The sequence below is a fragment of the Stegostoma tigrinum genome, chromosome 10 (assembly GCF_030684315.1).
Source record: "Stegostoma tigrinum isolate sSteTig4 chromosome 10, sSteTig4.hap1, whole genome shotgun sequence".
Taxonomy (NCBI): Eukaryota; Metazoa; Chordata; class Chondrichthyes; order Orectolobiformes; family Stegostomatidae; genus Stegostoma; species Stegostoma tigrinum.
In genome coordinates, this window is record NC_081363.1 from 84,866,950 (window position 1) to 84,887,323 (window position 20,374).

The following is a 20,374-nucleotide window of genomic DNA, read 5'->3' on the forward strand; positions in this document are numbered from 1 at the left end:
TGACATTGTGGGTCATACTATAGCACATGGACTGCAGCAGTTCAAGAAGGCAGCTCACCACCACCTTTTCAAGGGGCAACTAGGAATGGGCAATAAATACCCATGATTGAATCATAAGCACTTTTCTCTATAGAGTTCTATACACCTTGCCACAGTATTGTTAACAAAGCTCAGTGTCTTTATTACAATGTATACAAACATACTTGATTTATTAGTACTTGTCAGTGTTGCCCATGTTCCAAGGTCAGATTGACTTTTCAATCCAGGCAGTTCCATGAAGGTGATGTCAATGGCCCCTCTATACTGACCTTCCTCACACAGTCTGTTTGCTTGACTGTACTGCGTCTTTAGACTTGGTTGGGGAGTCACTTTATCTCTAATGGGATAAATAGTGGGTTGTCCACCTAGCAGCTCTCAGATTTCAGTTTTCAGGTAACACTGTCAGGGGTGTGGCATCAATTGTTTACAACTAAATTTGTTTGCTCAGAGCACAGGACTACAGTCACGTGTGTTCTTTAGCAACAGCATTAGTAAATGAGCTGAGGTTTTGCACAGATTGTAGAGGTCAAAGATTGGTTACAGCACAGAATGCTAATCAGCCCATTATGTCTACATCAGCGCTGTACATGAACCCTTTCCCTAAATGCCACTCCCCCTGTAGCCCTACATGCTTTTCCTCTTTAGATAATGATCCAATTCTCTTTCGAAAGCTGCAATGTAACCTGCCTCCCCCATACTCCAAGACAGCACATTCCAGAACTTAACCACTTGCTGCATGAAAATATTTTTATTTTGCTCCTGTCACCACCGCCTCTTCCGCCAATCGCCACAAGCCAGCGTCCTCTGCTTTTCGTTCTCTCCACCCGCGGGCCACGCGATTCCGGAAACCTTCATCAAATCTCTTCTTACGCCATTCTTTCCCAAGGAAAACAGCTTCAACCTCTAACATGTGCATGAAACTGAATTTTCTCATCCCTGGAACCACTTATATGAACCTTTTCTTCTTTCTCCCTCTCCTTCACATCATTCCTAAAGTGCATTGCCCAAGACTAGAGGCATAGACCACTGAGATGGGATCAGTGTAAACATTGGTTTATCATAACTTATTGTCCTCTATGTCTCCTGTTTATAAATCCCAGAATCCCATATCGTTCTCATTTAACTCCGGCCCTGCTGCTTTTATTGATGTATACACGTATACCGCACACCCCCTCCCACTTTACTCGGCCGTCACGCCCTCTTTAGAAATGTAGCCCTTATTCCGCTTATTTCCCCTCTTCATTCTACCAAACTCCATCATTACACATTTCTCTAACTTTAGATTCCACCTGTCATTTTTCTGCCCCGTTCCACCGGAGCGGGGGGGCGAATATCTCCTTTCGAAATACCCCGCGACCCCTTCCTCACACTCGCAGCACTTCCAAAAGTCAATTGGCCACAAATTTTGAAACTGTGCCACATCCACCAAATCCCTAAATATTTCCGCATGAACGGGCCTCATCAGAAGCCGCTGGGGGTGGTGTGGGGGGGGGGGGGGGTGGTGGGGGGGGGGGGGGGGGCGCGGGGTGGGGCATGTCACTGTCAATCTTCCTCTAGCTGGAAGAGGTGTACACCAAGCTGCGCTCTGTTTCCTGTCGTGTAACCAATCTCATATCATCGTTGTTGCTCCCCAATGAATTTTATTGTTGATATACCACCAGCCAGAGAACAGCTAGGATACTGTGAACAGTTCTGGGCCTCTTGTATAAGGAAAGGTCCATTGCCACTGGGCGCAGTCCAGAGTAGGTTCGCTCAGCTGATCCCAGGCATGGAGGGAAGAGTAGGCTGGTCCTGTACTCACTGGAGTTAAGCTAAATGAGAGGCGACCTTAATGAAACATACAAGATTCTTAGGAATCTTGAAAAGGGGAGCTGTTCCTCTTACGGGAAGAGTCGAGGACCAGAGGGCATTGTCTCAGAATAAGGAGGGTGGGGGTCCCACATTTAAGATGAGATAAGGAGGAATTTCTACCCTGAGGGTAGTGAATCTGTGGAATTCCTTACCACAGAGGGCTGTCGGGGCTGGGCAGTTAAGTACATTCAAGACTGAGAGAGACAGATTTTTAAATCAGTAAGGGGGGTTGAGGGAAGGTCAGGAAAGTAGAGTTGGGGGATTATCGGAGCAGGCACGATTGCATTAAATGGCAAAGTGGACTCGATGGGCTGAGTGGCCTATGTCTGATGCTCTTGGGGTTTTGTTTTTTATTTTTCAAGTCTTCTCACGCCAAACAAACAGAATTGTTAAGTCCAGCACGATTCGAAGTCCTGAGCTCTTAAAGCACTGACCCACCCCAGCCTCCTCTCACCCCTACGAGTCCTGTAACAAAAGCAGTTTCAGAGCAAGCCAACGTAGAACGGACCCCTGTCAATGCATCGGTCTGTGGGCAAGGCAGACACACAGAAGTTTATAACCTTAGCCGCCTGGCAGCTCTGAGTTGCTCACCTGAGTTTGTTTGGCCGTGGTGACTCTTGCCGATGTGTCTGGCGAGGCCCCCGTGGACAGATGGCTGTTGAGTGGGTGACCCGCGATGCTGTGCTTTAGCAAGGTACCCGTGCCGTGTCCCCTCGTGCCCTTTGGGCTGGACTGACCAAAGAAGCAAGAGATGGGCCTCCAGCCCAGACTGTTCCTCCTGCCTGGTCTCAGCCTCCTGTCTGAGTGAGACGGAGCAGTCTCTGCGGGGACTCCATTCGAGGGGAGACTGGCATCCTGAGCACGTGGGGGGGAGAAACGGTGCATGGAGTGCGCCCTCTGCCGCTCATACTCCAAAGAGGGGACGGAGAGGTTCTGGGCCGGCTTACTCGCATCTGGTCGGCCGCACGAAGGCCTCACCGCGGAGCTCCCGCCCTCACCCCCTCGGCCCTTCCCGTGGTGACCGCGGGAGAAGATCCTGCTCCAGCGGCGCGCAGGACCGGGCAGCTTCTTCTGCATCTCCTGGGTGCTGTCTTCCTCGATCCTCCTGAGCGGGCAGGGTGGCCCCCGAGGGCAGCAGGCCGCGCTTCTCCGTAGAGAGTTGGACCTGGAGACAGAGACTTTCTGCAGGTCGGCCAGCAGTTCCGTGATGTGCCCATTGACTGACGACTTGCTCCCACGGACGATGGGCTGTGTAACAAGAGACAAAAGGGGGCAGGCAGAGGGTTCAGTAACAGAAGGAAACATGGGCATCAGTTGAAGTCAAAACCCAGCGAATGGTTTGGACCAGCATATCCCATCCACAGCTCCAAAAGCATATTAAATTCAATATTAAAAAAGCTACTATTGCCAGGCTCTAAAGTCATTGGAATACTGGAGACCCCAAGGTAATGGGGCTCCGTAGTGTTTGGTACATGGTGCACTCCCATGCGATAAGCTGCCTCTGGTTCTCTTTACCTTTGCCAGGGGTCAAACACCCGCCCGGTGATCCATATGACTTTCTGACTGACAGGGGAACTCCCATGGGGCTACGGCGTGGACACTCTCACCCTGTGGTGTAATCCCACGCAGTATCCAATCAGAACAGTGAGCTACTCACCCTTTCCACTATGCTAGAAGGAATCAGCAATACCCCGAGGGTGCAACTGGACCAGTCCAAAGCAAAAGAGACGTACGGCAGTACACAGACCCCAGTATGAGTCCCGGTTCTTCAAACACTCACCCATCCTGAAACACCAGGCTTGGCCTCTCTCCTAAACCCCCCAAGGTCATCAGTTGTCGACCCAACATGCATGGATCTGGTTTTAATCATTTACTTCAGCAATGATTTCAAAGCAGATCCATCCTCCCGGGCTATGGTGGGGGGTTAAATGCAGTGATGCTAGAGCCTGTGATCCACACTCACTCACACTCCACCAGCCCCACACTGAGCAATGAAGTGTCAGAGTCCCTGCCGCCTCCAACCCTTGCATAATCCTCCTCCTACCACAGGAATGAAGCATGAACAAAGCAACCTGAGTCACTGCAGAGTCCTCACAAAATCCGAGGATATATTTTACATTAAAAAAGTGTCGAGGATACATGTTTTTCCTGTTAACGAGCTGCATGTCCTAGCTATGTGGAAGGTCTGGAGGGGTCCAGGTGGGATTCTCTTTGGACGGTCAGTGTGGACTCAATGGGCTGAATGGCCTGTAGGGATTCTATGATTCCTCCACATCTGGAGTCAAAAATAAGGGAAAAGCTTCCCGATAGAGGAAGTATCTCATCAGCCCTTTCAGAATTAATTGACCAACACAAACATGCACAGTCACGTACAAAGACTCAAGCAGCTAGTCACGCTCGCACGCATTTACTTATATACTTGCACACTCACAGGCACAGACACTCGGACATACACAGACCCCTTACACATTGACTGTACAGACTGACACTCAACGCAGATGCACCTGGACTAGTGTTCCCCAAGGTTCACACACACACACACACACACACACACACACACACACTACCATCACTGAATCCCCCACTATCAACATCCTGGAGGTTATCATTGACCAGAAACACAACTAGACTCACCTCATAAACAAAGTGGCTACAACAGCAGGTTAGAAGCTGGGAATACTGCAGCGAGGAACGCATCTCCCGACTCCTTAAAGCCCATCAGGCACAAGTCGGGAGTGTGATGGATTACTCCCCACTTGCTTGGATGGGTGCAGCCCTAACAACACTCAAGAAGCTCGACACCATTCAGGACAAAGCAGCCCGCTTGATTGAGGCTACATTCACAAATATCCACTCCCTCCGCCACTGATGCTCAGTAGCAGCAGTGTGTACCATCTACAAGATTCTCTGCAAAAATTCACCAAAGATCCTCAGACAGCACCTTCCAAACCCACTGCCACTTCCATCAAGAAGGACAAGGGCAGCAGAAACATGGAAACACCACCCCCCTGCAAGTTCCTGCCCAAGCCACTCTCCTTTGCTGGGTCAAAATCCTGGAATTCCCTCCCTAAGAGCGTTGTGGGTCAACCCACAGCACATGGACTGCTGCAGTTCAAGAAGGCAGGTCACCACTGCCTTCTGGAGGGCAACTAGAGTCAGGCAATAAATGCTGGGCCCAGCCAGCGATGTCCACATCCCACTCATGAATAAAACAGACCTTTCACACTCATGCACTCGCACATATCTACAGTGTTAGCTCACACTGTCAAACACTAATACTCACACACACTGACCTAAGTATAATCATTCCCTCACTCAGTCATACCATTGCACATCAGCCCTGTGTTCACACATTGCTAAGTTCACTTAGGGCAGCTTTTCTGTTTCATAAGACAATTTTCCAAGGGACAGCAACCTCACTCAGACTGACAATCCAGACCTGCCTCTTTTTTTAAAAGAAAAACAAAAAAGGACAGAAGTGCCTCATTTCTGAGGAGATGATTTTGCTCATGCCTTCCTCAGAACTTCCACTCTGACAGTTCTTCCATAGCATCACCAATCTGATGTACACGATTGAGCTAGTGCAGATAAAAGTGCCTCAACAAAATGTGCATGCTGATGGACTTAGCATGCTCTGGGAGCTCAGGATTGATTATCCCATTCTGCCAAAAGATTAAGAAGATACATCTGAGACAGCGAACGTGGGAAGTTACTCAGCCTTTTCTCTCTCCTGGCCTATGCTCTCCGGGTCTCGCCCTTAGTAACTAATACACAGATACAGACACAGACACACAAAACGAGACATACTTGCACTGACACTCACACTTTGCACACTCAAATTCACACTAACACACTCACTGGCACATACACACACTAATATACACTTACACAAATACATATTCACACTGACACACACATGCATTGATACTCAATGACACACACACACCGACAGTAACACAGAGTGACATTCACAATAACACACCCACTCACAATGGTACTTACATTGACATACACACACTCAGTGACACACACACATTGAAGTACACACCCATTGAAGCACACTCAAAGTGACATGGGGATGCTCACTTATACACACACACTGATGCACAGTCACAGACATGTACTAACACACTCACGCTCATACTGACAGACATTGACGGACACACACTGACACATACACTGATATTTATTCTGAAACTCTATCAATGGGAATTATAGCAGTTTGGGGTTGTAAATAAATGTGATTTTAGTATATTGTTATAGCTTACAAAGAGTTAACTCACTGAGTTATAACATTTACAGGGAGATGCATATGACCTTCCCACGGCAGTTAAACAGTGAGACGACTGCCTGGAGGGTAACAACAGACAGACTCACTTCCACAACCTACCCTTTAATTCTTCCTCCTCTATGTCCACGTCCCTTGTTCTCACAGCCACTCCTCTCAGCCTCTGTGCCCATCATCCATTACCTTCGTTATGCCTCATCCTCCGTGTCCCTCACCCTCACTTACCCTCCCAAACCCTCAACTTCCCTCACCCTCAGAGCCCCTCACACAGACCCCCAACCTCTGTGTCCCACACTCTGTGTGTCCCTCACCCTGCACCCGGGTGTCCCTCACCCTCACCTTCCCCCACCGCCCTCAATGCCCCCCACACCCTTCATGTTCCAAACCCTCGCCTTCGTCCCCATGCCCTCAGTGTCCCCCACAGCCTTCCTGCCCCAGACCCTCACCTCCCCCCCCACCCTCAATGCCCCCCACACCCTTCTTGTCCCAGACCCTCACCTTCCCCCCCCGCCCTCAGTGTCCCCCAAACCCTTTGTGTCCCAGGCCCTCACATCCCACGGCCCCCCTGCCCTCAGTGCCCCCCCACTGTCCATGCGAGCCCACCTTACCTTCAGCGGAGTGAGCTCCACAGGGGTGACCCTGGATGGATCCACCAGAGGCCTTGGCCGCTTCGGGGTTTCCGCCAGCAGCCCCTGCCATTGCTGGGGCAGGCCGACAAACTTCTGGCCATGGGGGTCAAAGGAGGTGTGCAGCCTGTGCTCAAAGTCCCGAGGAGCTGAAATCTCCAAGCGATGGGACCTCCTCTTCTTCCACATGATCCAACTGGGAGGAGGAAGAGACCCTGCAATGAGGACAGACTGAGATTGGCGGCTGACACTGGGAGGAGGAGGAGGAGAAGCTGAGGATCACACTCACACACAGACACACACACACAGACACACACACACACACACACACACGGCTGGTTTTTGCTTTAAACGATGGGCAAACACGTCCTCCGTGTCAGTCAGTCACATGGCATTGAGCTGAACCCAGGTTCGACTTGAGCTGCTCACAATAACAGCGAGAGGTGCTCCAATCCAAAAGTCAGTTCACTGCCGCCTCTCCAAAGATGTAAACCAGTTTCCTTCGCAGGAAAAGTACACCTCATTCACAAAGTTTGCAAGAAGTATGTCAACTGTTCGAGTCTGCCCACACGTAAAATGTAACAACTCTGTCAATGCATTGTGTGGCACCCCGAGGGACTCGCTCACCTTACAATTTACAGGTTACACCTACATTCCATGACAAACTCCCTCCTGTTTGTGCAGCCTGAAGACTTTTATGTGGGTTAAAGCAACTTGTGTACAAATAAAGCAGGCCCTAAGGGCAGACCTGGCCCTTTCTTCAGTGAGTCTTTACAACCACAGCTTTGTAACATCCCTGGCCACAGACGCCTCAGGGATGTGCCAGTCTGGGATGCTCAGTTAGCTCCAGTGAGAAACAAACAGGTTTTGGCCTAGGCTGAGGAGCTGACAGCCCTCCGACACCAGCTTGATGTCTATCTCAGTGTTACCCTGGCCCCTTGACAGGCTGCACCTTGATGTGGAACCATCTCTCACCAGACTTGCTCTGTGAAGACACATTCCAGGAGGAGGTGGCTTACCAACTCACCCACCTCAAGGAGCGAGACTCCAGATATGTGGGAAGAATCTGAAGGGAAGGACCCTTTCTCATCTAGAACATAGAACATAAAACGGTACAGGCCCTTCGGCCCTTGAAGTTGTGCCGAACGTTTTACCCTCAACCTAAGGTCTAAATAACCTCCACCCCTACCGTATACTATCTTCCATATGCCTATCTAATAGCCGTTTAACTGCCCCTAATGAGGCTGACTCCACTATCCTCCCCGGGAACGCATTCCATGCCCCAACCACTCTCTGAGTAAAGAGCCTATCTCTGACATCTCCTCTATATCTACCTCCACTCACTTTAAAACTATGTCCCCTCGTAATAGCTACCTCCACCCCGAAGAAATATCTCTGGCCATGGGGCATTCTGTCAAGTAACGAAACAAAGAACTGCGGATGCTGAAGATCTGAAACGCAGAGAGTGCTGGAGAGAGCACAGGGAGAGAGAGAGAGAGAAAAACACAGAGCTAAAGTGTTGGAGTCCAGTGACCAGTCCAGTCTAGAAGGGTCAAAACATTAACTCTCTCTCTCTCCTCAAATGCAGCCAGACCTGTTGAGTTTCTCCAGCACAACTTTGTTTTTGCATGATTCTGCCGAGAGCCTGTTCAGGGTGGAGCCATCCGACAGAATCCACCATCTCCTGTGCCCCACGGGGATGGTGTGTCTTGGTCACTGCCTGATGAGCTAATGGTCAAAGGACTTCTTTTATTTTTACAAACCTATTCAGAAGAGACAGATGGTAGCATCCGTTGGTGGCCGAATGAAGTTTTCCACAATAATCTGCCCTGACTATTCTTCACAACACTTGCTCAAGTAGAGCCTTAGTGTGTGCTGACATTCCGTGTAGGTAGGCAGTGTATCCATGAATTCCTCGATGCCTAAATAGCAAAGACAACCTACACCAGTAGATACAATTCTCCCTCGTTTACCCAGAGAGGTGTACATGGTCCAGCTTTCGATCTGATAGATAAAGCAGATGACCACCTTGGCACAAAGCAGCTATGAGGGGGCCACATAGTGCAGGAACCTACTTTTGAGTCCATCCTTGGCAAATTGAAAATGCCCACTTTTAGGGCACTCCCCGGCGCCGTCTGAACCACATCCACAGCACCACCTGGTGGTCAGACCCAACAGTTGAGAGAGGAGAGATCCATTGGCCCCATCCACAGAGAAGGTGACCCAGCTCTGTCAGGGATTGCTATGACCCGGGACAGTCACCCCCCTGACGCCTGACCCCTTCCTGAGGGTCTCGCCTAAAGGTTCAATACCGCACGGGCATAGGAAACCCATCGGCATCCCACAGCTACCTCAACTACACCTCCTCTCATCCACCCTCCTGCAAAAACGTTACCCCATACTCCCAATTCCTCCGCCTCTGCCGCATCTCGTCCCAGGATGAGGCATTCCACTCCAGGCCATCCTAGATATCCTCCTACTTCAGGGATCATAATTTCCTCCACCCCTCCTCCGTAATTAAGGATGCCCTCAACTGCATCTCTTCCATTTCCCACACTTCTGCCCTCAAACTCACTCCCCGCAATGGCAATAAGGATAGAGTCCCCTTGGTCCACCAACCTCTGAATCCAACCCATCATCCTCCAACATTTCCTCCACCTACGACCAGACGCCCACCACCAAAAAGATACTTTCCTCCCCAGTCCTGTTCGCTTTCCCCAGGAATTGTTCAGTCTGTTACACCCTCATCTGCTCCACATTCCCCAACAACCCCTCCCCCACACCCAGTACCTGTCCCTGCGACTGCAAGAGGTGCAACACCCTCCTTTACACCTCCCCTCTCAACTCCATCCAAGACCCCAGACAATCCTTCCAGATCTGGCAGCGATTCACCCGCACCTTATCCAACCTGATCTATCATATCCCGACGTGGTATCCTCTACATCGGGGAGACCAGTTCGCGGAGCATCTGTGCTCTGCATGCAATGACCAACCCGACCTTCCGGTTACCATCCATTTTAATTATCCCTCCCCCTCCCCTGACAACATGTCCACCCTTGGCCTCCTCCACTATCAGAGTGAGGCCAAACGTAAACTGGAGGAACATCATCTGGTATTTTGCCTCGGAAGCTTCTGGCCCAAATGGCTTTAACGCTGACTTCAAAATCCCTCCCCTTCCAGCCTTATCACCTGTCCAGCCCAGCCCCTCCTGACCAGACCTAACCTGTCCATCGACTCACCAATCTGCTCCATCCTTCCCACAGACCAATCACAACAACCCCCAATCTGCATCCACCCATCTCCATCTCTCCTACCCTTCCTCTATTTATTTCTGGACTCCCCTTCCCCCCACCCGAGTCCTGATAGAGGGTTTCGGCTCACGATGTCAACATAGCTGCTCCTCGGATGCTATCTGCCTGGCTGAGAGCTTCCCATTCCCGGCAAGTCTTTCAAACTCTGCCAGTGATGCTTGCATGCAGCAGTCAGATCCAACTGTGCAATTTCCCATCCCCAAGCTCCATCTTGGTCAGCACATTCTACAAGTGCAGTTGCTCCAGTTATCCTCTGCTGCCTTTTTATTTGCAGGTTTCCAGTGTGGGCCTCAGAATCCTAGACAGGGGCAAGTCTCTGACCCACCACGGGCAGCTGTCACCTTTTGTGATCTGCGTGTATCCATGTGATGGAATGGGAAGGGTTATCACAGAATCTCTTCAGTGTGGAAGTAGGCAACTCAGCCCAGTGGAGTTCATGATGACCTTCTGAACAGCATCCCATTCAGACCTGCCATGCCTTGCACCCCCCCCTCACAACCCTTTCCCTGTATTTCCCACGGCTAACCCACCTAGCCTGCATATCTCTGCATACTATAGGCCAATTTCCCATGGCCAAGCACCCGACCTGCACATCTTTGGACTGTGGGAGGGAACCAGAGCACCCAGAGGAAACCCACGCAGACATGGGGAGAACGTGCAAACTCCACACAGACAGTCACCCTAGGGTCGAATCGAATCTGGGTCCCTGGTGCTATGAGTCAGCAGAACTAGCCACTGAGTCACTGTGCCACCCTTGGTTGGAGGAGGGTCTGACCAAAAACCTCCGGTACATTGGTATTAATATATTCCAAGTCACTTGGTGAAATAGAAAGCAAGCCACATATTTAGCTTTCATTAAGGCAAGAGTTTATTGACTTGCTCAGTATTATCCCTCTCATCTTAGCACCAATGCCACAGCTAACTGGAGCTTCAAACTGTCTTATCCAGACAGTTGTTTTAGGGGCCCTCTAGTGGAACAGTGGTAGTGTCCACTGGCCGGGAGGTCTGGGTTCAAGTCCCATCTGCTCCAGAGGTGTGTAATCAATGTTGAGTTCTCTAATTTCAAAACAACCTTCTCACTCATCCCCCAGCTCCCCTTCCAGCCCCACCTCCTCCCTTCCACACCACCTTCTGAGCCTCCCTTCCAACCACCAATCAGATTCATCCTTCCAATCGACCAACCAGGTTGTACCTACTACTGGTGTCCACCTATCACTACCATTGCAAGACAATCCCAAACTCTACCTCCCTATGTATGAAGGTGTGTTTTCTAAATTCCACTCCTGAAAGGTCTGTCTCTAATTTTTAGACCATGATCCCTAGTCCCGGACTCTGCAACCAGCGAAAACTGTTTCTCTACATCTACCATATATCTGCTCTCCCTTCGTTGGATTCAAGAAGAATGAGAGGAGATTTCTTCTCAAAACATACAAAATGTCTTAGGGGACATGACAGGATAGATGTGGAAAGGTTATTTCTCCTTGCAGGAGAGTCTAGGATCAGAAGGTATAAATCTCCAAATGTGGGAAGCCCATTTAGAACACAGATGAGGAGAAGTACCTTCTCTCAGAAGGTAGCAATTATGTGGAATTCTTTAATGCAGAGGGCTATCGAGGCTGAGATAGATTTTTGGATAGTATGGGATAATGTAGGAAAGTGGAGTTGAGGACTATCAGAAGAGGCATGATCTCAATGAATGGCAGAGCAGACTCAACGGGCTACTATAGCTTCCAAGTCTTTAGGTCTAGTGTTCTTATGTTAACGTTCCTTCTAAATTTGATTGTTTATGAATCAGTCTTTGGAACTCAACCCTTGGTGCCCAAGTATCATTTGGGTAAGTCTCCATGGTTGATCTATCATAAGTTCAGTACTCACAGCTGTTCGCAATGAGTCCAGGTGTGGTTAAACCAGGGCTTGATATAGCTTTTAGCATCTTACATTCTTCAGTAGCTGCTCATGACATTAATATTTATTATTGCTAGTTCCATCCTGCCAAGTAGACACCCCATTGTCTGACTCTGTTTGCTGTCATTCAACTGATTTCCTGATCTGGTCAAATATTTGCCCTCAATAACATGAGCTTCTACCTTTTGGTCCCTTGTGACAAAATTTAGTGAATACCCTTTGACAGTCCTTGAACAGTCCTTGAACATAAATGCCACCCATGAACATTCCCCTGTTACTATTTCAGGACATTCATTCAGGTTCATTAGACCTGCTTACAATTCCAATGTCTCCCAAAATTTTTTACAACAAATGAATGGCAGTGCTCAAAAGTTGAAACCACAGCATTCAATTTCTTTCTTGCGAACCTCTGACCATTCTTCGGCTCTCTTCTGTTTTGTTTCCAAGAAGGTTATTTATCTTTGATGCCTGAAGGCTCCTGGCCACAGTGCCACCCACAGGCTTTAGAACTAGCTTTTAGCATCCCCTGCACTCACTGAATGAAATACTCCTTTGCTAAGGTCTTATTGTTTTGTCAGTGGGTGCGCTGGAGTGGATTAGTATCAGCAATCACCTTCAGTGACATTGGTTACAAGTGACTCATCAGTAACAGTCAAGGCTCTGTGGAAAACTGAGAATTAGCTAATTCACTTCCTGTTGGCACAAACATCAGCCCGTGTACACCTCAACATAAGAGTCAGAGTGTTTCATACCAGCCTTGATACTGCAGGAGCAAGCTGGACATTGTTGAGGGAGTAGGGATGGCACGCCCTCCATGGATATGCTTGTGAAAGACTCTCTACAGGCAGTATACAGATCAGGGCCACACAGGCTAGGATGTGGATGTTATTGGTGCATTCTATGTCCTGAAGTTGCACTCTCTTCTATCCTGCTTCCTCTTATCCTGTCTGTTGTCTTCAGTCATTGTTCTGTATTGCACTATGACCATGCCCCCAGGCCTACAGCTGACCCCCCCCCCCACTCCCATCTCGCACTGTGGCCATCTGTCCGATCCCTGGCCCCCATCTCGTACTGTGACACTCAGCCAGGCCCTCGACCCTGCCTCGCACTGTGGCCCTCAATCCGAACCCTGACCCCATCTCACATTGTGACCCTCAATCCAACCCCCGACCTGGTCTCACACTGTGACCCTCAATCCAACCCCTGACCCCGTCTCGCACTGTGGCCCTTAATCCGACCCCTGACCCCATCTCAAACTGTGACCCTCAATTCGACTCCTGACCCCATCTCGCACTGGCTGAGGGTCACTCCCTTTAAAGTCCAAACCTCAGGACAGGGTCAGTGCCGGATTTTGGATCTCGCTATGGTTGCAATTCTGATTGTCTTCTGGTTTGCAGATTATTGAAACTTTGGTCACGCAAAGACGAGAGTTCTAATTCTAATTAGGCCCCATGTGGCTAGGGAGAAGGCTGGTACCTTGTGACACACTAATCTGACCGTCCAGTGCAACCACAAACACTCAGTCTCTCAACAACTGGTTGCTAATTAATTATTGCTAGTTCTTTCCAGACAGTACAACAAAAATAAGAGCCACTTTGCAATTCAGCTCTGAAATGCTGATGACTTCATCTCATCTTCAGGTGCTACTTGATCACTCACAATGCCTGTGTTTGCTGCAGGTTCTAGTTGCTCATTTTACTATAACATCATCAGTAGGACGACTGCAATCTCTCCTGCCAAAGTTCCAGGTTAAGCAGCTTTTCGCCATATCCCTCATATTTCAACAGCGACATGGAGTTAAAAATTAACCGCGTGCATTTTCAAGATTTTTTCCTGCATTTTTCACAGATGTTCGAAAGGTCATGGGTACAGCACCTGATGCAGGTGGGAATTAAAAATGTGGTCCCAGAAGTCATCGAATGAATCGGTGAAATAGGAAAGGCAGTTGCCTCGGATTAACAGCTCCCAGAGGAGTTTGGCCTGTCGGTGCACAATTGGAATTTTTTCATGTTTATTTGTCTCCCAAAGAGCCTAAACAATATGGTGCGTGACAGGAGGGTCCCTTTTCATGGGGAATAAACGTATCAATTTTTTAAAAATGGCAATATTAGAGATGAAAGGATCTCTCTCATTACCTAGTAATTGAATTAGTTCCATTAATAAGTACAGCGACCAGACCAGTGAGGCCACTATTAGAATATTGTTTACAATTCTCATCGTCTTTCCAATTAGGAAGGATGCTGTTAAACTTGATAGGATGCAGAAAAGATTTACAAAGATGTTGCCGGGACCAGAAGGTGTGAGCTTTAGGGAGAGGCTGAATAGGCTGGGGCTTTTTCCCCTGGTGGGTCAGAGGCTGAGGGGGTGACCTATCGTGGTTTATAAAATCATGACGGGCATAGATAGGATGAATAGTCAAGGTCTCCTTCCTAAGGTGGAAGAGTCCAAAACTAGAGGGCATGAGCAAAGGTGACAGGGTAAAGATTTAAAAAGGACCTAAGGAGTAACTTTTTCACGCAGAGGGTAGTGCCTGCATGGAACGAGCTGCCAGAGGAAGTGGTGGAGGCTGGTACAATTACATTTAAAAGGCATCTGGATGGGGTACATAACTAGGAAGGGTTTAGAGAGATATGGGCCAACTGCTGGAAAATGGGATTAGATCAGACTTACGCCACAGATGAGTTAGCCAAAGGGTCTGTTTCCTTCCTGTATAACTGTGACTCCACAATGCCATATAAGCTGAGTGGCTGCAAACTAAGCCTGGTGTGGCTAGCACAACGTTCAGTTTATCCTGCACTGATTAGAAGTACTCTGTCTGAGAGGTTAAGATTTAGAGGAGGAAGGCACACCTTCCAAAGTGCATGGTCAGGGATGTCAATTCCCAGAGCCTGGACCTGAGTTAATTCCAATGACCTCACTAGGTCAGTCAATGTCACCGTGGCACAATCTCCACTACTCACTGCACTCTCAACTACTCACAATGAGCAATCCCCCAGGCCCACAGTACTCTATATCAGCAAGTGGCAGCCTAGTGTTATTACTGCTGGACTGCTAATCTACACACCCAGGGATCTGGGTTCGAAGCCCATCAGGGCAGATGGTGGAATTTGAATTCAATTTTTTTTTAAAAAAGGTCTGGAGTTAAGGGTCTAATGATGACCATGAATAGCTTGTTGCACAAACTGATAAATGTCTTCACAAATGTCCAAACGTTAACTCTGACTTTTTTTCTTCACAGGTGCTGGCAGACTTGTTGAGCTTTTCCAGCAACTTCTGTCCATGCTCCTGATTTACGGCATCCACAGTTCTTTCTGTTTTTACTTTGGTTAAATGTCCTCACCTGGTCTGGCTTACATGTGACTCCAGACCAACAGCAATGTGGTTGTCTCTAACCTACCCTCTGGGCAATTAGGGATGGGCAGTAAATGCCCTCATCCGGTGAACGAATTGCAATAAAATTTGAGTTGTTCCACCTCATCCTCATTGCCTTACTAGTGCTGCAAGGCTCACACCCCCGGCTCAAGACTTCCACCAACAGCCAGCTATTCAGCAACACCCAAATGCATTGCAAGGGCTCACTACACGATACTCCTTTCTCACTTGCAGGAGAAGTTCACACTTGGCGCTAAGTGAGCCACAGAGAGAGAGTGAGAGACAGTGGTGAACAGCCCTGATGAAGGGTTTTGGCCCGAAACGTTGACTTTCAATGCTCCAGTGATGCTGTCTGACCCTTCTATGCTTTCCCAGCATCACGTCTCTGGCTTCCAGCGTCTGCAGGCCTTACTGTCTCCAACAGGCACACCTACATCTCCCGAGCTGCTGGGAGAACATGGTGCTGCAAACTGCCAGAGCGATCTTCTTCATTCCCAGCACAATTTCACCCCATTTGGTGGCATCACCACAGGCCTGGTTCTCCCCACCACACCACACAACAGCAGCCCCTCCCAGTGCAATTCCCTGCCCCAGCTCCTTCCCTCATCCCAACCCTCCCTTTCTCCATTCTTGTATTCAGATGCCCAAGGCCTTGCTTCGGATGAGCCAATGGTGCCTCAACACTGAGGGTGCCGGATGCAGAAAACCCTGCCATCCTTTCAGACAGCCACGGTTACCAGCTCATAAGATGACGCTACCCACACTCCACAGGGTGCAAGACAAGGCAGGGAGTCACTGTGTGTAAATCCAGGAGAGGGCGGCTGGTGTGGCAAGTCTTCGGGGAACAGTGACAGGTGAGATCTAATGTCGTTGGGGCAGAATCCTGGATTCCCTCCTGGAGGGCACTGTGGGTCTATCTACAGTGCACAGCCTGCAGTGGGTTGAAGAGGACATGTCACCCCACCACCTTCTCAAGAGGCAAATAGGGACAGGAAATAAACGCTGCGCACAGCCCACATCCCAAAGCTTTGTTTTCTTCACTTCCAGAAGGAGGATTCAGTGAGCGACCACAACAGTGGAAGGGAGAGGTGGGAAATAGTGGTGGGGGTAGGGATTAAAGAGAATCCCAGTGTTGGGTGGGCTACCCACAATGAGGAGGCCTTGAACACCTGGTGTGCCATGGTAGAGGGTACAGCTGACCTCTGAGTTTGGACAGTCACTCTAACCAGCACCAGAACTCCTTCCTCAAAGCCATGCCAACAGGGCAGTCTGTGTGGTTTGACAATGCTAATGGTTTGCTCACTGATGCTCGTCGTGCACTGGGCTATGCACACAAAGTGGCTGGTGGAGCCAGGAATATATGAACATAAGCAGATGCTCTTGCTGGTGCAAGTGTAGCATCCCTGTCCCCCCCAAAGCCAGGAGGCCCAGATTCAAATCCCATGTGCTTCCAGAAGTGTATCATAGGACATGAGTATGTCAGTTAGGAAAGTATCTGTCAGGGAGCAGGAGCGGAAGTAGGCCATATGGCTCCTCAAGCCTAGTCTACCAATCCAATCATCTAGCTCACCCCCAGCCCCCCTCGCCTACACGTGTCATGCAATATACACAATGCCTGCAAGATACTGGGAACCTGAAACAAAAACAAAGGACGCTGAAGAAACTCTGCAGGGCCAGTAGCAACAGGAGAAAGAAAACAATTTTCATGGTTCTGACAAAGGGCCATGGGGCGTGAAACATTAATGCTCTCTCTCTCTCTCTCTCCAGATGCTGCCTGACATGCTGAGTTTCCCCAACACTTTTTTTTTGCCCTACATCTCTCGATTCCCATGGAGATACAAATCTGTCCACAGGGGGAGGGAGGGTTTGGCATTGGTGGTCCAGGAATGGGCTAGGGTGCGCTCAAAAATGCAGATGGTGGGGGGAGTGAGGGGAAGATGTGTGCGGCAGTGCCGTTCTGCTGGAATTGCCTGAAAAGGTGGAGAAAGGTTGGCTACGGTTGGGTTGGGAAATTATAAAGTTGGAGGCAGTGGCGGAGCTAATAAGATCAGTGATAGTCCTGGCAACAATGGCTTGATGTTTAGATGGTGTCAGTATTTATATGGTGTTTAAGGAACTGTATTCACTGTACTGAATGTTGGGGGTTAGTGTTTATCAGTATTTACAGGATGTTTAGGGGGCTGTATTTGCAGGGTGTGTTTGAGACTGTGCCCAGTATTTACTGGATATTGCGGAGGGTGTGGTATGTTGTGTCAATTTATACAGGCACACTCTCAGGGACCCATGTAAATACAGACACCATCTCAGAAACCCCTGTATTTATAGGCAGACTCTCAGAAGTCCCTGCAAAAAGAGACACTCCCTCAGGGTGCTTAGAGGAGATTGTCGATATTTACAGGGTAATAAAATGTGAGGCTGGATGAACACAGCAGGCCAAGCAGCATCTCAGGAGCACAAAAGCTGACGTTTCGGGCCTAGACCCTTCATCAGAGGCTCTCTGATGAAGGGTCTAGGCCCGAAACGTCAGCTTTTGTGCTCCTGAGATGCTGCTTGGCCTGCTGTGTTCATCCAGCCTCACATTTTATTATCTTGGAATTCTCCAGCATCTGCAGTTCCCATTATCTCTGATATTTACAAGGTGCTGTATCAGAATATATAGGCATACTCTCAGAGTCCCTTATAAATACAAGCACACCCCTGTAAATACAAACATACTGTCACAGGCCCGTGTGGATACAGACGCACTCTCAGGGATCCCTGTAAAAACAGACACATTTTCTCAGGAACGCCACCTGTAAGTACAGTCAATGCCCTCAGGGACATCTGCAGAGGGGAAATGTGGAGTCGAAAATTGCAATTACTGACTGTGCATGAATATGTGGCAGCAAGTTGCATAACTGCAACTTTCTGTCCGCACCCAACTGCACCACCGCCACCACCACCAAACACCATCTCCCATCCCGCACATCCCAAGCCCCACAGTCTGCCTTCCTTTTCCCTTTACGCTGCAGCCCTATATGGAAACACCACCCAACGAGGCGGGCAGGTAACACACACGAGGGATCAGACCCAGCAGTGACTGAATGAAGCAGTAACTCCATCTGCCTGCCTGTCTGTCTGTCTGTCAAAGAGTCCCAGAACCTGCAGCTCAGGTATCTCACACAGCTGCCTAAAACTTCAACCCACAGTCTGCCTTTAATACACTATCCCAGTACCCGGCAGAAGCCTTTTTTGCTTTTGTTTCAGAGATAGAGAGGATTTTACTCACCGTTCGACACCTCAGCTATGGAAATGTGCAGCAGGAGCGTACAGCAGTCTCTGACTCACGACATGTTCCTGCTTGTACAAATATTCTGAGATAAGAACCTCCTTGCAGGTACGAGCCCTCGGCAACCGGTTCACCAATCAGCCGAGGATTCTTAAAGCAAAAAAAAAGTCCTCCCCCCCCACCCCCCGACATCCACGCAGTTCAGGACTCAAGTCAGGACCCACGCGCCTCTCACATGTACCTTGCTTCCTTACATCCCGGCCTCCTGCTCTCTGTTGGTTTAAACGGTGAGTCAGCTCCATAGCTGTACTGGGGCAAGACAGAGTTGCACGGCGCGGAAACAGGCCCTTCGGCCCATCTCCTCCGTGCCGACCGGGTTTCCTACACTGAGCTAGACCCACTTGGCGGCGTCTGGACCATATCCCTCCGAACCCTTCCTATTCACGTACCTGTCCAAATGTCTTTGAAAAGTCGAAACCTCCCTCTGGCAACTTGTTCGCCCCCTGTATCAAAAAAGATGCCCCTCGGGTGCCCTTTAGATCTTTGCAACCACCCGACCCCCCCCCCTCCTCCTTATAGATGCCATGGGCTGGGGTTGTTTTATCGTGCACAAGAATGTGAAGGTAGGAGGACATAGTAGGACATCCCCAAATTACTGTTCACCTCGATCCCCTCACTTTCTCCCAGCTGAGGGGAATGCAACTAAATCTGAATGCTCAGAAGCACAAAGAGTGTCAGAGATAATGAACAGCCTGGCATAGCAGTCAGTGAAGAAACGTCTTCAGCCAACATGTGGTTCAGATTTGTTTTTGTGTTTATCGATGCTATAGGTTGCAGAGAGACATAGATAAGCTGCAGACAATATTAGGTTAATGTCTTGGTGATATGGTTTCAAAGGCAGGCGGGGATTTGAGTCGAATAGAAATCTGCAATTATTGATCACTGTCAACTGTCATTAAAAAAATCCTCAGGTTCATTAAATTGCCTTTGGGGAAGGAAATCTGCTATCCTCACCCTGCCCTGGACTCCAGACCCACAGTAATGTGTTTGGCTCTTGACTACAGTCTGGGATGGGAAATAAATGCTGGCTGAGCCAGCAACATGAATGGTTCTTGTTTTGAAGAAACAGCCTAGGACGTTGCTCCAGGTCACCTGCGGTCAGCCTAGATCCCTGGTCACTCACTGTAACTCCTCTGGTCAGCCTGGGGCTCCTGGTCTCTCATACTACCTACCTATGGTCAGCCTGGCATTCCTGGTCACTCGCAGTGACCCTTGTGGTCAACCTGGGGCTTCTGGTCATTCACACTAACCCCTGTGGTCAGCCTGCGGCCACCGGCTACTCACAAAAGTGTGGATTGAGGGAGGTTGAATGGGCCTTTGGCATTTGTAACTAACGTCCAGTGAGACAGATGATACCAAAGTGGAAGAGGGAAATGCTAAAAAGGCACACAGATGGATCAGTCACTGATTTCCCATCCAGGTACGGTGATGTTCAGTAAAAAGTCAGACATCGACGAGGATGGGATTCGAACCCACGCGTGCAGAGCACAATGGATTAGCAGTCCATCGCCTTAACCACTCGGCCACCTCGTCATCGGCTGTTTGCGCCGCCGACTACAGGCCTCTTGAGGAGATCCCACCCCCGCCGTTTCTGGGAGCGCGAGTTTCTGATAAACTGTACATGCGCGGCTGAGAGACGGGGCGGGCCCAGGGA

The 20,374-nt window shown here is 49.3% G+C and overlaps 1 protein-coding gene and 1 non-coding gene across 2 annotated transcripts; both read right to left on the reverse strand.

The window, feature by feature from the left end:
• Positions 1-1,679: 1,679 nt before the first annotated feature.
• Positions 1,680-19,203, reverse strand: LOC125455662 (serine/threonine-protein kinase PAK 6-like). Its single transcript, XM_059649473.1, has 5 exons — positions 19,110-19,203; positions 18,661-18,728; positions 6,787-7,019; positions 2,482-3,138; positions 1,680-1,850 (listed from the first exon to the last, which is right to left on the reverse strand). Exons 3-5 carry the CDS (start codon positions 6,991-6,993, stop codon positions 1,680-1,682), a joined length of 1,035 nt encoding a protein of 344 aa, XP_059505456.1. The 5' UTR covers positions 6,994-7,019; positions 18,661-18,728; positions 19,110-19,203.
• A 968-nt stretch (positions 19,204-20,171) lies between these two features.
• trnas-gcu (transfer RNA serine (anticodon GCU)) lies at positions 20,172-20,253 on the reverse strand. Its single transcript has one exon. It is a non-coding gene; the product is annotated as a tRNA-Ser (tRNA).
• Between the last annotated feature and the right edge of the window lie 121 nt (positions 20,254-20,374).